Source organism: Nilaparvata lugens, chromosome 11 (assembly GCF_014356525.2).
Source record: "Nilaparvata lugens isolate BPH chromosome 11, ASM1435652v1, whole genome shotgun sequence".
Lineage (NCBI taxonomy): Eukaryota > Metazoa > Arthropoda > Insecta > Hemiptera > Delphacidae > Nilaparvata > Nilaparvata lugens.
Genome location: NC_052514.1, coordinates 37164900 through 37183668, shown reverse-complemented (window position 1 = coordinate 37183668; position 18769 = coordinate 37164900). Strand labels below are relative to the sequence as shown.

Sequence of the window (18769 nt, the reverse complement as noted above, 5' to 3'; positions counted from 1 at the left end):
CTGTGTTATTGGTTCGTTTACAGTCCCCGTATACAGTCTTTCCCTATCTTATGCACTGTCGCGACTGAATGGCACCTAAAGACTGAACCATTGCTCGGTTGATACTGCAACTCAGTGGAGTGATGGGGAGAAAATTTTGAAATGCATAGGTGACTCATTCACTGACACCACCTCATTCAATAGTTTTGTGCAGCAAAAAAACTGACAATGTTGTACTTTTCACAACAGCACGACTGCCGGAAGGTTAACAGAAACCAATTATTAGTACAATCCAAGTAGCTTGATCTTAGGCAAGGGAGGCTAGACACGTCCAATTATTCCAAAATATAGTCATGAAAACCGTTAACAGCATAATAGCCCAATGAAGTAGCCAGTAGGCCTCTGCGCACAGGTTTTTTAACCTAGCGGGGACCTTCCTTATTTTGATTGTATTATCAAATTTTATACTGTGTACTATTATTCTAATGTAATTATAATTTCCCATTTTTTATCTTTTGTTACTATTATTAAGGGTGGACGAATTTTGATTTTTTGAAGTGAAATTTGGCAACAGGGATTGGAAGTATGGTTCTCTTCATTTATGTTATAAATTCTCTTCTACATTGTTTGTGTAGTTGAGAAGTTGATATTGTGGTAATTATTCATATTGAATGAAAAAGACTAAGAAATTGTCAAAAACCACAGATTTATTGATACTTGGAAAGATCGGTTTCGGTTATTACACCATTGTCAATCTCTGATAAACTATCTGGTTTCGGTTATTACACCATTGTCAATCTCTGATAAACTATCTGGTTTCGGTTATCTTAATTAACTATCTCTGATAGTTAATATCTATCAACTATATCAACTATCTCTGATAAACTATCTGGTTTCGGTTATTACACCATTGTCAATCTCTGATAAACTATCTGGTTTATCAGAGATTGACAATGGTGTAATATCCGAAACCGGTCTTTCTAACTATCAATAAATCTGTGGTTTTTGACAATTTCTTAGTCTTTTTCATTCTCTTCTACATAATTCATTAGGGGTATTCACAATGTTGGAGTTAGCTGGCTAAGTCGAGCTATTTGCTAACACCTACGAAGCGACGCTTCGCCCCGCTTCCAGTGTGTTTGTACGCATATAAATAACGATTGTGACAATTCAATTTAGATTATAAGCTATGAAGGTGTTTCAAATCAATGCCTGCCTATATTACGATTTTGGTAATGCAGCGTCTTGATGTAGTCCTCCTCATAGACGTCGGGAATGATGGCGCGCGCCGCCATGTTGTGTCTCATTTCGACGCTGGTCTTGCCTCTCACTTCCAACTCGAACTGGATCAGCTGATAGAAGAAGTGCGAATTGGGACGCACGCAGCGTCGCCGCGATCGCAGATGGTTGAACGCGCGTCGCAGACTCATGTTGTGGTATTTAATGAGGTAGGCCAGACACAGAGTGGCCGAGCGACTGACGCCCGCGACACAGTGGACCAGGGTGCGACCGCCTTGGCATTTTACCTGCAACACAACCACGAAAAGGTTATCGAATGTGCATTATTTACTGTATAGTGAGATACATGTTGTAATGGCAGTAAGCCTGGTTTTCACTAGTAGAGTTAGTGGTCGAGTAACTGGCATACTAACTCTACCGAACTAACTCTACTCTACTTACTTGGTCGAGTAACTATTTTCACTACCAATTATGAATACAATTATCAGACAACTGACAGACAATTATCATGCAATTTATAATTTTAAATATCAGACAACTTTTTATCAAATCACTTTTAATTCACATAAAAATACAAAACTCAGATCATTGGCGAAACAAATTTAAATTCCCGTTATGAAACTCGCCATAGGTCCAACTATAATTATGAAATTCCTCAATTGACACATGGGTCAGAACTATCAAACTCATATTACTTAGCACACATTTTATATAGAAACATTCCAAATGAGATCAGAGAGGCTGAGGTGTGCTGTTTGGTTGTGTATAGAAGGGGTGTCGACAGGTGGCTATATAGCATTGGCTGGGAGGCAGCTGAAGCCCTTCTCTGCTCTCGGTACACCCGCCAACAACCCTTGTAGAGATAAAATTCCTTGAAATCATTAAGTGATTTTTCTTGACATGACATAAATGTTATTTTTCCTTCTTTTTTTTCTAATGATAAATTAGTCCTTTCTCTTATTTGTAACCCAGCGTGACACGGTCTCAGAGCCATCCTCTCTCATTATGAATAAGTTATCTTTCTTTATTTTACTTATTTTTTTAAAAAATAGTCTATTCATTTACTTTGTAATTATTATAAAAAAATTTGTGATTGCGAATGTGTTGTCCATGGAACTCTCCTCCACACGCAGACGATTGGTCTTTGTGGGGGAATTCCGTGTACTATATGTATCTCGCTTGCTATTTTTGTAAAGTACCTATGTTGTAAAGAAGGAATAAAGATTATTTGAATTTGAATTTGAAATTGAGTATAGTAGGTAAAGTGTGTTGTGTAGTGAACAGAACCAACCTAAAATGTCAATACTTTTTAATAAATTAACACTTTTTGAAACTTTAATAGATTAATACTTAATAAATTTTAAGAAATTAATACTTTTTACTTTCCTTGCCCTATTACCATAGGTAAGGGAAGTGTTACTTTCCAAAAAAATTTAAGGTACCGTAATTTCATGTTTTCTATACGTTTCAAGGTCCCCTGAGTCCAAAAACATGATTTTTGTGTGTTGGTCTGTGTGTGTGTGTGTGTCTGTGAACACGACAACTTTATTATTATTATTATTATTATTTATTCTTTTTACAATGGAGCACAGATCGGGAGAGAAAAACTAAGAATACCTTGTACTATTTCTCTCCCAAATTTAGGTAGCATTAAAAGTCCAAAATGAGGTTATGTCTTCTAGATTTCCATAAAATTTTCAGTCCAAAAATATTCATACAAACCATTCTTTTCAAATACCAAAATAATAATAATAAACACTCAGTTATTTTTAAAATAGAGAATATTCACTTATTAGAGAAATTTTTTAACACGAACCAAAAAAACAAACTTACTCCTAAAAGTACAGCTGACTCAAATTTAAAATACTCCATTCCTAATTAACCGATTGACTTGGAATTTTAAACTTGAGGTCCTTATACCATGAGGATCCGACAATAAGAAATTCGATAAAATTCAATTCAAAATGGCGGGAAAAATGGTGGATAATGACTAAAAAACCATGTTTTCACGTTTTTCTCGAAAACGGCTCTAACGATTTTCTTCAAATTTAGACCCTAGATAAACTGGCTATTTAACTGACATGAGTCTCATTCCTGGGAAAATTTCAGGAGCTCCGTAATATTCTTAAGAAAAATGGCGGATATATACTAAAAAACCATGTTTTACACGATTTTCTCAAAAATGACTTGACCGATTTTTTTCAAATTCATACCCTGTATAGTTATATCAGCTCTATTAACTAGCATGAGTCTCCTCCCTGAGAAACTAACAGGGGTCCACCCCATCCTTGAGAAATTTACTTTGTAACCTCCTTCTCGTGCTTGAGGTAGGTGGGTAGAGCAGTTTATTCAAAAGAACACACGTCGATATTCAATTTGTAGAACAGCTGTTTTGACAACTTTTGAAAAATCCTCAAATTTCTTAATTCAAACAAAGGAAAATGTACTCTGGGAACAATAACAATAGTGTAATCGTAGTTTTAATAAAATTATTTAGCCGCCAATCGGCATAATGTTATTCCCCTAGAATATCCTCGTTTAAGAATGAGGCTAAAGGTGCGTACAGATATACGCGCCGCGAACATGAGCAATTCACTTTTAATCAGCTGACTATATCTGTATTTTTACATAAACGGTAAGATACAGATATAAAAAGCTTGGCATCATCTGATTAAAAGTGAATTGCTCATGTTCGCGGCGCGTAAATCTGTACGCACCTTTATAGATCAATGAGCAAGGAAAGTTGTGTGAGTGTACCACACCAGATTTAAATAACAATACATCTTGAACTTGATAGCCTACGGCACGACTCTACTCTAGTAGATCGAGACTGTTTACTTTAATTTACTTTTCTTGTTCGTCACAATATTATTATTAAACTGCATTAAGGGAGCAACGCTCCCGCTGTATATGACACATCAAAGTTTAATCTAATAATAATACTACTACCATCCTTCATATTTCAACACAACAGTCAATAGAACACAACAGATTTCATAAATTAATAAAACATCAACCAACAAGGAAGTCTGCTAATCTGTAAGGACACAATACAAAAGGAATTCCCTGAGTTTTTTTTGAACTTCTACAAGCCCTCAAATTATCTTATGTGAGATGGAATTGAATTGAATATTTTCATTCCCATATAAAACGGACCATTCTCCAGCAGGCTAAGTCTATGATGGGGGTAAACAAAACCTCTAAATCTCGTTTTCATTAGTATAGTAGTGGTAGAGTAGAGTGAGAAGCGATGGTGGGGGAAAGCAAGTGGTAGAGAGGTAGTATATCCCACGGTGCTATACCACTCTACTCTACTAGAAACTAGTACTCTACCATGAACGTTTTCATTGGGAGAGCTCACAAGATAGTTAGTACTTGCCCAGGAAACTCTACCACTAACTCTACTAATGAAAACCACGCTTATTTGATTGACATGTTGCTATCCTTGTCTATCATCTTCCTATCATCTTTGTATCATCATCGTATTCGTATAGTGAGGTCCACGTTATAATGGCATTATTTGATTGACATTGCGGTGTCTATCATATCCTTGTCTATCATCTTCCTATCAATTTTTCAATTTCAATTTATTAATTTATTAAAACACACAAAACAAAATTACAAAGAATTACAAAACAAATAAAATATCATATCATCTTCGTATAGTGAGGTCCACGTTATAATGACAGTATTTGATCGACATTGGTGTTGCTATACTTCTCTATCACTCAATTCAACAAAGCGCGCTATCTCATTCTCTAGCTCTGCAACGTTGCCAGATCGTGTTTCAACAATATGAATAACAAATTCTGCATTATCTCCTTCTTGTTCTTCTTTGGCTACACCTTATCCCAATCATATGGGATCGGCATTTCCCTCCTTCAGCCGTCTCCTCCACAAAATCCTGTCCATCTCCTCCCCGTGTCATCAACCCCTCTCCCTCAGATCAGCCTCCACTCTTTCTCTCTACCTCATCCTTGGCCATCCCGCCCTCTCCTGCCACCCAGATCCTAATCCTGCGCCGTCTGTCCCACATAATCCACCTCAGGTCTCTGCACATGTCCAAACCACCTCATCCTGGCCTCCTGCATCTTCCTACCCAATGTGGTCCCACCCCAACTGTACCTCTAATCACCTCATCACGAATCCTATCCCTTCTTATGACCCAACACATCCATCTTAGCAATCTCATAACAAATTCTGCATTATCATTCTACAAATTATTATTCTACATTGTTTTTGTAACAGTTTAGAATATTGAAAAATATTCTCGTTTGACTAACAGATTCTATATAGTGATAAATATATACTTAATATTACAATAATTGGTTATAAATTATAAGCTCCATCATTAAATGGGTGACTATAGTGAGGTCCACGTTATAACGGCTGATTTGACTAACAATGGTGTTGCTATCCTTGTCTATCATTTTGACAAAGCAGATAGCGATATCCTTTTATACCTCCATTATGTTGCCAGATCGTGTTTTGACTATGCAGGAATATAATCAATTGACAAAGTGTTTGATCTCAATTAAAATATGCAATATTTACTACTGGAATACTAGTGGTTCTATGAACAGTAGACCTCGCGCTCAGTAAGTTACATTGACCTGTTGTTATGTTTTCTCAAAAATTAATAAATAATTCATCAATTTAAAATGTCTAGAAAAATCCTAAATAAACATAGAGCTTTCTGTCCTATCGTACCGTGACGTATCGTCCCGGAATGTGAGTGTGAGCGCTGTTATCAGGTCTGGCTGCAACTGTCTACAACGTTGATGAAAAGATACATTTTCAACATGTTCGATGTTTTTGAACGGGTATTATTATAGTCCACTAGACAGCTTATTTATGATGAATAATTCTGTAGTCTCATTTTTACTCCAATATTGGCGCATGAATGAGGCTCCTTTCTCCTTTTATATTATCCTTTAAATGTAAAATTTCCAAAAACCTTGTATATACGTCGACGCGCAATGTAAAAAGGAACATACCTGTCAAATTCATGAAAATCTATTACCGCGTTTCGCCGTAAATGCGCAACATATGAACATATAAACATTCAAATATTCAAACATTTAAACATTAAGAGAAATGCCAAACCGTCGACTTGAATCTTAGACCTCACTTCGCCCGGTCAATAATTGATTATTTCTAACAGGAATGAACAGTTAATATTATTCTACATTAGATATACCAGTATCAGCTATCCTATACAGGAAGCAGAGAATCTACAGGCAGAAGGCAGCTATCCTATACAGTGGCAAGGCAGAGAATTGGCAACGTTGTTTTCTTATCTTTCTTCACTGCCATTATAACGTGGAACTAACTAAAGAGAATAACGCCTTCCAACCCAGGTTAAAAGAGTTCCATGACCGAAAATTGACTGTGAAGAATTTGAAAATCGAATAAATCTATCAAGTGACGACTGCAGTGAATTGAGAAATAAGCAAGATAAAAATCCAGCCAGAATCTGAACGATTTATGAGTGAACTTTATGAGTTTGAACTCATAAATTTGTGGCCAGATTTTTGTTGAGAGTGTGTGGTTGATCCAGTGGTGCCAAAATCGCCCAACTTGTTTACTTTGAAGGTAGCTACGGTTTTAGAAAAATCACAGAGTTCAGTGACGTCATCAACGTGCCAAAACCGGTCTGCGCATGCTCAGTGACGTCACAGAACTGCGCAGCGTAACAACGTTGCGAGGAATTCGAGTCTCATTCTCAGGAAGTTCTGGACGGCAGTCAAGAATTTACCTCACGGCTCTCACTCAGAGAATGGAGAGAGGAAGAGGGAGAGGAGGAGGAGGAGGAGGAGGAGGAGGAGGAGGAGGAGGAGGAGGAGTAATCACACATCTATATTTACCTCACTCAGCGCAGGAATGTGACCGAAAGTATTCACTCTATAATCGGTGGGGTTCAACTTGTTTAGAGAGATTTGTCAAGATCATTTTCTCTCTCGAATGAATCAACTGGTGCTTCACAACAACCGCCCCTTCTACTACGTATTGTATTGTTACTTTGCTTGCCCTATTACCATAGGTAAGGAAAGTATTGCTTTCCGAAAAAATTAAGGTACCCCAATTTCTAAATTTCTATACGTTTCAAGGTCCCCTGAGTCCAAAAAACTGGTTTTTGGGTATTGGTCTGTATGTGTGTGTGTGGTGTGTGTGTGTGTGTGTGGTGTGTGTGTGTGTGTGTGTGTGTGTGTGTGTGTGTGTGTATGTGTGTGTGTGTGTGTATATATGAGTGTATGTGCGTCTGTGTACACGATATCTCATCTCCCAATTAACGGAATGACTTGAAATTTGGAACTTAAGGTCCTTTCACTATAAGGATCCGACACGAACAATTTCGATCAAATGCAATTCAAGATGGCGGCTAAAATGGCGAAAATGTTGTCAAAAACAGGGTTTTTCGTGATTTTCTCGGAAACAGCTCCAACGATTTTGATCAAATTCATACCTAAAATAGTCATCGATAAGCTCCATCAAATGCCACAAGTCCCATATCTGTAAAAATTTCAGGAGCTCCGCCCCATCAATGCAGATAGATTCCCAATTATCAGGCTTCAGATACAATTGAAACAAAAAAAATCAAGTGGAGTAGATTGAGCATGAAAATCTCTACAATTATGTTCAGTAACATTTTCACCTAAATTTGAAAATAAGCTTCAAATTCGAGAAAATGTGATTATTCAATTGCAAATTATCGTTGATTCTATTAAAGCGTTCACTATGAAGAGATATCAGACCTCATGTGTGTCTCCAGCGTTATTGCCCTGTCACCAGCTGGCTCAAATCTTTGAATAGTAGATTTGAGATGCGCGGGAACACTAGCGTCAGGTGATCAATTTTCATAACGGCAAGGAAAGTTGTGTGAGTGCGCAACACCAGATTTTTTTTAATAGCGGGTGACCCATGCTCTGCAAGGGTCAAATTGCAAACTTGACAAACTGGAAACTTGAAGTAAAGAAATCTTGAAGAATTGAAAATAGGCCTACAACCTTCCTAGGTGAATAAATAATCTACATGCAAAATATCAAGTTCATAGTTTAGACCTCTTATTTTGGTAACAATGGAGATTAACTGAATCGTGTATCCTATCATTTTGTTAGATTTTTCATCTTCATAGTAGGTATCTCTTATGAATCTTTCCCATTGACATTATTCCTAACTGTATGAGAAGCAGATATTGCAGTTGTATTGGAATCTGGGAACAATTTTTCATCCATTTTCAATTCAGATCGTATTTAGAGTCCCCACAGCACGTTGTATTCACAAACCTCCTTCTCCTGAATTATTCACTGTTTATATTTCGTTGGAATAAAATACTCTGAAGTAGTATTTTTTGGATAATTTGTTCAATAATTCAGGACTAATAAATTGTGTACGAATTATAGAAATTACAAGTACCCTTCTTATATTTTAAAATGAAACATGATTAGTAATTTTCTATGATAGTATCGAAATACTCTATTAGGAGTTGTGTACTATTGAAAGCAACCATTTAGGTGTTCTTGAAAGGAAGATACCAAGAAAGATTTATGGTCCAGTTAAAGAAGAAGAGGAGTGGAGGAGAAGAACCAATTCAGAGCTCGAGGTATTGATAAAAGGCCGAAATATTGAAAAATTGATAAAGGCGCAGCGGCTTGGGTGGTTTAGACATATCTGTAAAATGAATGAGAACAGAATGCCTAAAATAATATTCAAGGAGAGGCTACATTCAAGAAGAATGAGAATGAGGCGAGAAGATGAAGTGAGAGACGATCTCCAAAAAATGGGATGTAGAGGATGGAGACAAATGACTGAGGACCGAGAAACATGGAGAGCTGTAGTGGAGGCGGCCAAAGCTCATATTGGGCTGAAGTGCTAAAGAAGAAAGGAAGAGTACTATTGAAAGACCTCCCGTTCCAGTAATATTCAACAAATAACTTTGAGACCTCTGCAGTCTGCACGCTAATAAAAGCTCGAAGCTTTAAGCTTTAAAAGCTCGAAGTTTTTGTGATGAAAGTTGTGAACGAAAACAAGTTTCATAGGCTGGTCTAGGCGAATGGGTAAATATGTATATCTCACTCACATTCACAGCAGCACGTTACTCATTTCATCTTTGTCGTTTATCTATTGTTGTTTGACATGAATTTCCGTCGTTTGTTGAAAGGATTGGTTATTGGGTAATAAAAGTAGCAACTTGGAATTGAAAGTGGATTGCTTTTCGTAAAATAGGATGAATCCATAGTGAGGTCGTTCATGATTGGTCGAAACTGTGTGACGTAGTAGATTTCTCAGCTGACATTGAAACGAGTATCGACCAATAGAATTGGAGAGAGGCGTTCCAAGAGCAGATTGCCATCGGCTCACAAAACTGGTCTTTCTTTTGGATTTTTTTACTGAAGCAATATAGTCTACAAAAAATGTAAACATGAAGTGCAACACACTTTCAGCTTACAACAAGTGTATAGCGAGGTCCACGTTATAATGGCAGTGGGGAAAGATAGGAGAAAAACGTTGAATGAAAAAGACTAAGAAATTGTCAAAAAGCCACTGATTTATTGATAATTAGAAAGACCGGTTTCGGTTATTACACCATTGTCAATCTCTGATAAACCGTAGAACCAGATCTGGAGTTTATCAGAGATTGACAATGGTGTAATAACCGAAACCGGTCTTTCTAATTATCAATAAATCAGTGGTTTTTACAATTTCTTAGTCTTTTTCATTCAATATGAATAATTACCACAATATGAACTTCTCAACTACACAGAAAGAGAAAAACGTTGCCGATCCTCTGTCTTGTCAATGCCTTCTATATACGGTAGCTGATACAGGTTTATTGGTGTAATATTAACTGTTCATTCTTGTTTAAAATAATGAATTATATTTTATTAAGCAAGATATTATATTTTTCAATAATTTCTTAATGAATTTTCTTAATTCAGACGAAATATTTTGTTGATTAATTATTAATTCTACATTGTTAAAAGACGATCTGGCAACAAAGCAAGGCGAGAAAAAGCTATCCGCTTTGTTGAATGATAGACACAGATAGCGATACCATTGCTGATCAAACACTGCCTTTATAACGTGGACCTCAGCCTCACAATAGAAGATACCGTACATGAAAGATTGGATGATATTTTAAGTTTGTGGATGGAAAATATTATTTATTTATTTATTTATTCGTTGATATAATTACAAATCATATGAATATGATCGGGATAGAACAACAGGCATAGCCCAAAACTATTCTGTTCCCAAATTTTAATAAATAATGAAATGTCCGAAAAATAGGTTATGTTCTTACTGAGGAAATTTAAAGTTCAAAGTTAATATCAGGCCAAATTTATTCGAAGTTGTTGAGAAATTGTTTGTTATATTGAGAGGATTTCAGTATTGAATTGAATGAGGGAGTTGAAACAAGGGCAAGTGAACCTCAATAAAGAAACTATAAATTCTTTGAAGGCTTTATCACATTGAAGGCTCTTTTTCCTCCTTCATCACCTCTTTTCTCTTTTCTTCCTCTTTTTAATCTAAACGTAACGTAATTCTAGTCTCCTTTACAACTTATTTTAATTTTATTTCAAACCTACAGCTCATTTATCACCGCCAGTTCACTTACCTCATTGATTTGGTCGGCGACTCTGTGCAGATGAGTGAGGATATCCTGGTTGAGAGTGTCCAGTACAGGGATACGTAGCACAGTGGAGGCGGGACTCGGAGGCAGTGGAGGCGGGGGTAACTCGGGGGCGGCACTTATGACGCAGGCCACGCCCCCTGCCGCCTTCAGCGAGTCCTCGTTCACGGCTGCCGCCCCACACAGCAGCAGTTCCGGCGCCACTTCTGAGATGCTGAATCTGCAAAACAACAATCGCGTGTTGAGGATGGACATGGCGTCCGGAAGCGCTCCAAATTGTGAGTACAGAGCTTTTAGCTATTATTCATATAATTTTGACTGAAATATCGTATTTAATGTATTGGAAAAGTGAATATTTCAATAGAGGTTAGTTTTCATTGATTGATTTATTTATTTAATCATTCAGAATTACACAACTTTTAGAAGAGTACCTCAGGCTTATGCTCAAAACCGTTTCAATTATAATTTATACAAAAGTCCAAATGTAGCTAGGTTATGTGTCACTTGGACATTTTCAAATTACACACTCCAATTAACAATTCAAAACACAAAAATCATATTTCGATTAGAAAAATACTATTGATTTATTTATTCTGTCATTTATCCGATCATTCATTCATTTATCAATTCATCTCTCCATTGATCAATTTGTTCACTACAATTGAACTAACTCAACGGAACCAAGAATAGTAATGACAAGCCCATGTAAAAGCAAAAAAAATAAATAGAGAATACTGAGGAAAGATAATTGAAAATAGAATTCTAAAGGCCAGAGCATATTCAGCATTTTTTCAGACTGCGTTTTTAGAGTTGGTAAGAGAGGAAGCTCACTGCTTAGAAGATTAGGTTGGCGCCTGAAGAGAAGCTTAAGGCCCTTATCCACAAAACCAGTGAGAGAGATGAAGAGCCCATGTAAAAGCAGAGAAATAGAAAATGAGAATCTAATGGTTCTCATGACCGCATATTTGGAATACATGGGAATGATAGTATCGACCAATGGCTGTAGAGCTCATTCTTCATTGGTCAAAAACTAACAGCCAATAGTAGGGCTTCAACCATACTATCACAATCTACTGCTCAATGTTTAACCTTCCGGTAGTCGCGCCCTACTCAATCGCACGAGCAGTCGCGTGTTGTATTTTTTACAACATCCAATTTTTCAAGTGTTATGTACTTTGTTTACTGTCAAAACATATTAATTAATTGTATAATTATTTTTTCCTACAGTTACGTTGAAAAGTGGCCATTGCTGCACTGATTACAGAATGCAAAGAATCACTTTTCCGCTCTAGTGCGCAAAGTATTGCTGAGCTCATTAAATATAGTCTACATTTTGAATATTATTAATTATTCATTATTTCAAATAAAAAATATTTTCACTCATAAATTGATTGGTTGAAAAATTATTTAGGAATTAAGATTTACTAAAAATTAATCAAATTTTCAAATTAAATGGATTAATTTAATTTTTAATTTGAATAAATTATCAATTATTAATTTGCAATTGGATTATCAAGTTTAAAATAAATTAAAGTTGTTATTAATAACATAATTATACAAACATTTGATGGATTTAAGCCATCATTTTACCCATAATCAACCACTTCTCATATTCAATGGTAACTGTAGGAAAAATTTAATGTGAAATATGTGCGCAAAGTTCCTCTGCTGCACTCAAGAAACCATTCCGCCCTCGCCTACGGCTCGTGCGTAAACGTTTCTTTCGGTGCAGCAAACTGTCACTTTGCGCACTAGTTGCACAAATAACTATTTCCATCTTCTTGGATTATATTACGCCTATGATCATGTGGATGATTACCATTTCATTGCCCAATAAGGTACATCAAGCAAAACCATCAATTCTGTGTTATTGGTTCGTTTACAGACCCCGTATACAGTCTTTCCCTATCTTATGCACTGTCGCAACTAAATGGTACCTAAAGACTGAATCATTGTTCGGTTGATACTGCAACTCAGAGGAGTGATGGGGGTGAAGTTTTGGAATGCATAGGTGACTCATTCATTGACACCACCCCATTCAATAGTTTTGTGTAGCCAAAAAACTGACACTGTTGTACTTTTTACAACAGTGCGACTGCCGGAAGATTAAGGCTGTGCAAAGGCTAAAAATAAACTTTCTACTGGTGATATCTTTCAAATTTTTTCGATTTGTATATCATTAAGCCATCAAAATGAAAAACTTTTCTCAGGAAAACATTTTTTTTCCGATCATTACTTTTTGAGATATGAGCGCCTGAAGTTTAAATTTTTGGGACAGAACATTTCAAATTCGGTAAGAGATGAATCCATAAGATTTGGAGCATAGATTCTTCATGGTATTGTTGATCTAGTAAAACAAAAATTGTCTTTAAATATTCATTTTTAAGATAGTTATTAAATTTACTAAAAATAACCAAAAATAACACAACAAAAAGTTATTTTTGGTAAATTGAATAACTTTTTCAAAAATGGATATTTTCGTGAAATTTTTGTTTCACTAGATCAACAATACCATGAAGAATCCATAATCTAAATCTCCAAATGCTCTAAATCTCTAAATGCTCCAAATCTTATGGATTCATCTCTTACCGAATTTGAAATGTTCTGTCCCAAAAATTCAAACTTCAGACGCTCATATCTCAAAAAGTAATGATCGGAAAAAAATGTTTTCCTGAGAAAACATTTTCATTTTGATAGCTTAAATGATATACAAATCGAAAAACTTGGAAAAATATCACTAGTGGAAAGTTTATTTTTAGCATTTGCACAGCCTTAATCTTCCGGCAGTCGCACTGTTGTAAAAAGTACAACAGTGTCAGTTTTTTGGCTACACAAAACTATAGAATGGGGTGGTGTCAGTGAATGAGTCACCTATGCATTCCAAAACTTTCCCCCATCACTCCACTGAGTTGCAGTATCAACCGAGCAATGGTTTACTGTGGATTGTGACAACCTAAACTATAGTAACTTATATCAAATTGTTTTATTGAATTAGTTGGCAATCTCATGTCGTTTCCATTCAATATTCTACAATTCCAAGTTCAGTATTGAAAGTTGCAAGCTATTTGAAATTCAAGTTCTATTTTGGTTGAACAATGTCTTCTCATCAGGCTTGAATTGTTATTGCTGGTGTTTCCGACAAGACTTCAATAATACTTAACCCACGCCAAGTACTTAACCGAGATTGCATTTCTATTATTGCATCTAGTTGTAGTGTTTACTCTACTTAATCTAATTATCTACTGAGAATTGTACTAATAGTATTTACTCGTAATATTATTCACTAGTACACGAAGAATTAATAGTATATACTAGTACAAAAATAATCAATAGTATTTACTCTAGTAAAGTCCACGTTATAATGTCAGTGGAGAAAGATAGGAGAACAACGTTGCCGATTCTCTGCCTTCTTCAGAATATACCTGATACTGATATACTGTATCTGATATACTGATTAACTGTTAATATACTGACTAACCTATTTCAAATGTACGTTTTTAAAATAGAGATGCTTCCCATGTTATTTGAATGGATTTACTTTTACTCTCTAGGGAGTTTTTCTGTTTTTTAGTACCGAGAGCGAAAAAGTGACACCAGGGAGTAAAGTAAGCACTTAGACAGGAGGTGGAGGAAAAAATATTTTTTAATTGATTTAATGATAACTTTTCATAATTGAGATTAAATAATTTGTTAATTATATTTCTACATTGTTGGAAAACGATTGTTGGCAACGTTGTGAAGGTGGAAAAGGATAGCGCTATCTGCTCTATCGAATAATAGACAAGGACAGTAACACAAATGTTGATCCAATATTGCAATTATAACGTGGACCTGACTATAGTAAATTCTACTACTATAGTACATGATATCCATAGTACTTACTACAGTGAGGTCCACGTTATAATGGTAGTGTTTGATAAGCAATGGTATTGCTATCCTTGTCTATCATTCAACAAAGCGGATAGCACTATCTCTTCCTCGCTTTGCTCTGTTGCCAGATCGTCTTTCAACAATGTAGAATTAATAGTCAATTAACAAAATATTTCATCTTAATTATGAAAATTCATTATGGAATAATTGAAAATTTTATTTCTTGCTTGATAAAATATAATCGATTATTTTAAACGAGAATGAACAGTTGATATTACATCAATAAACCTGTATCAGCTACCGTCTATGGAAGGCATTGACAAGACAGAGGTTCGGCAACGTTGTTCTCATATCTTTCTCCACTGCCATTATAACGTGGACCTCACTATAGTACATTTCACTACTACAGTACATAATATTGATAGTATTTTTACTAGAATACATTAAAATACAGTCTTCGAACAATTCAGTTGTTCAGAGCTCCTCTACTTCCCTAGTATATATATGTTTTGTACCTAAGAGTATAATTATATTCAATATGTACTATTCCACTAGCATATTGGGTATCTTCTCGATATTATATCCAGTATGTACTTAGTATGTACAAGTCTTCAATATGTACTATTCAACTAGCATATTATTAGGTATCTTCTCGATATACATCCCAGTATATACTTAGTATATACTAGTGTTCAGTTGTATTTTTAATCCAGTATTTACAAGCATCCATCGGTATTTACTTTGGTAATCGCATTCTTGTTTGGAGATATGTCTGAATATCTGAACCGGGGCCAAAAAGTGATTGGTTTTATTTCGGGAGAGCCTTGGTCTTGGGAGGGAATAGCTAGACATGCGAATATCTCTGATCGACGTTATGAATCATAACTTGGAGGGAATTCCTTCTTGTGAAATTGGATTGTTTGAATAGTTGTCTGATTTCTGAGTATGATAGTTTTCTAATTTTGTTTATGATGATGATGATAAAGAATTTTTGTAGTGTTTTGGAATATTTAGTTGTTACTCTGAAACCCCATCGATTTTTATTCGTACGATATTTTGCCGTCCTTATAATTTCTATCAGATGGAGCCTGACAAACATCATCTGCTTAATCTAAATTTCGGGGACCGAGCTTCGCTCTGGAGTACAAAAGCATAAAACATTTATTACGAAAGAAGAAATTATAATACCATTCATACACAAATGCTCTATCTAATCACAGTAAATTGAGATTAATTCCCAGAGGAATGCAAAAATTTCCCTCATAAAGGCCCAGTTGCACAAAAGCCGGTTAAATTTTATTCCTGATTAACTTCACAGAGAAGACCATTTCAAAAAGAAGGATCTACTGGAATTAATCATGATTGAAAATAACCCGGCTTTTTTGCAACCGGCACTAAGTACCTGATTGAATGATTACAAAAGTTCAACAGCTGAGTCATAATTTACACATGAACTCGCTCACTCACTTCCATCACCAACAGACGACAAAATAATTATTATCAGCTGTTTTTCCAACGATGAAAAATAATTATCCCTTTAATGTCCTTCAGCGAGTTTTCCCAGGGATGAGACCTAGTGCAATCGAATCTTTATATATAAACCTAATATGTTCTGAATTTCGTGAGAATCGTTAGAGCCGTTTTCAAGATCTGGTGAAATACAAACATATAAACATCTGAACATATGAACAGAGTATAAATATAAATAAAATAAAAATCTCAGTACCCTTTTTGAAAAATTTTTCAAAAAAGGGTCTGAGATTTTTATTTTATTTATATTTATATAAACAGAAGTTGCTCGTTTAATAGTATAGGATTGAATTTATAAGGACGAACAAATATCGTACGATCAAAAATCGATGTGAGTGTGCGAGGTTTTAGCCTACTGCTCAAGAGCCACACCTGATTGAAGAGTCGTCTATAAGGTTTAGAAAATTACGGAGACACACCTGTACAGACATTTAAAATTTTCATAAGATTTCCGTAAATTCTTAACAGAAAATATTGTAACTGTGACCGGGAAATTGAATTTGAGAAATAGAATAATTTGATTGGAATCTTACTACAGAAAACGTACTGAGATTCACTTTAAACGGTCAGCATTGTTCAAATGGGAGCCTTTGCTATTGATTGGAAGTCAAATTGATTCATATAACTGATTCCACTACGATAATATTTATAGGATGTGGTACAGATAAACTTGCAACTCTTGCATGAGCCTTGCCAATTTGAATTTTTCTTCTGCTTTGAAATTTCAATTGTGTTTTTGTTTTGAAGATCAATGAATTCGTTATCCATCTATCTATAGTGAGGTCTACGTTATAATGCTGGCAGTAGAGAAATATAGGATAACAACGTTGCCAATCCCCTGTCTTGTCAATGCCTTCTATAGACGGTAGCTGATACAGGTTTAATGATGTCATATTAACTGTTCATTCCCGTTTAAAATAATCAATTATATTCTATCAAGCAAGAAATTATATTTTTCTTAATGATTTTCTATAATTAAGATGGAATATTTTGTTAATTATTGATCAATTCTGCATTGTCAAAAGATGATCTGGCAACAGAGGAAAGCGAGAAAGAGATAGCGCTATCCGCTTTGTTGAATGATAGATAAGGATAGCAATACCATTGATAATGCCATTGGATTTGAACCTCACTATAAATTTATCTATCTATCTGTCTGATTAATAATTACTAAATGAATATGTTTTTCACACGATATGAAAAGATAACAAAAACACAGATAAAATAGTCATTTAATGGAATATTCTGCACACTACTCACAAGTCCGAAACTGAAGTTTTCTTCTGATTTTCTCCAACCATGCAGTTCTCTTTTTCCGAGGAGGAATCCACTTCCTTGATTACCGTCATTTTTACAGATGCTCTCCGACAAATAAATAAACTCTTTGCAACTACTCCGAAGAATTTGTAAGATTATTAGTTCAACTCCTGGATAGGCCTACTTGTATATCAATAATTATTGTTTCAGAAATTATCTGAAACGTGAATAGTTTATTTACAACTGCTCCGTTGAATTTGTAACTTGATAAATACTTTTTAAAAGCTATTATCAATGATGATTTTTAACTGCTAGTAATTTGTAACTGCTCGAATATACTGATGAATGAATAAATAATTTACAATTACTCAGATAAACAGATGAATGAATAAATAGATCGATAAGACCACGCTGGTTGAAGTTCGTATCACAAATGATGAGTAACTCAAACGATTGCTGGTGTATAACTGACTGACTCGCTACTGGCACAGTCACCTCTTTCTCATTCTCATCCTCCTCCTCCTCCTCCACCACCTCTTCTTCTTCTTCTTTTCCTTCTTCCACCCCCTTTCATTCTTTTCTCCGAATTCTAGGGGGCGACGGGCGGACGCTCGGAATTCCTCAGTTCTGCGCGTTCTTGTCGCTCGGCCAAAAATCGCCGCGCGTTCTTTTGCGGCGTCGGCGTTTACCTGTCGCGTGTCGCGCATGCGCGTACAAGCGTCTCTGTGTGTGTATGTTTCAGTGGTGTGTGTAGTATGTGTGAGTAGTAATCAGTGAGTGTGTGTGAGAAGTCTCTCAAAACAAGCCCGCCGATTCCTGTAGTGAGAAACGCTTTTTCAAACTGTCAGATTACCCTATGAATAACATCGAAGCTTTCCCTTTCAACTAACAGTGACAATTTGAAGTGAATGTTTCTCCTCTCAATAGTTCAGATAACGCGGCGTCATCACAAAACTATGCGGTCTCTTGATGTTTTTTTCTGTTTACGCGCCGCTCAGATGAAAAATTCTTTCAATCACTTTGTGGGTTGTTTTTGAAAATTGACGAACTATTTTCTGTTTCCCCCTTTCATCAAGATTCGTTCCATCAATTTGTAAATGTTTTTCGAAAATTTACTAGCTTGTTTACTCTTTATGTGTTGTGAAAAGCTGATTAAAGTTCAGACATTAAATTTAGTCGAGGCTCAGTGGACCTCTAAGTATGGTGGATGATGACATTTAACATGTCATCTTAATGAGAATATGAATGAAATATGAATGA

The 18769-nt window shown here is 35.6% G+C and overlaps 1 protein-coding gene across 1 annotated transcript; it reads right to left on the bottom strand.

Annotated features, from left to right (window-relative positions):
- Positions 1–731: 731 nt before the first annotated feature.
- LOC111047753 (dual specificity protein phosphatase 14) lies at positions 732–17965 on the bottom strand. The gene is made up of 3 exons (XM_039438353.1): positions 17513–17965; positions 10838–11072; positions 732–1505 (listed from the first exon to the last, which is right to left on the bottom strand). Exons 1-3 carry the CDS (start codon positions 17599–17601, stop codon positions 1185–1187), a joined length of 645 nt encoding a protein of 214 aa, XP_039294287.1. The 5' UTR covers positions 17602–17965; the 3' UTR covers positions 732–1184.
- Between the last annotated feature and the right edge of the window lie 804 nt (positions 17966–18769).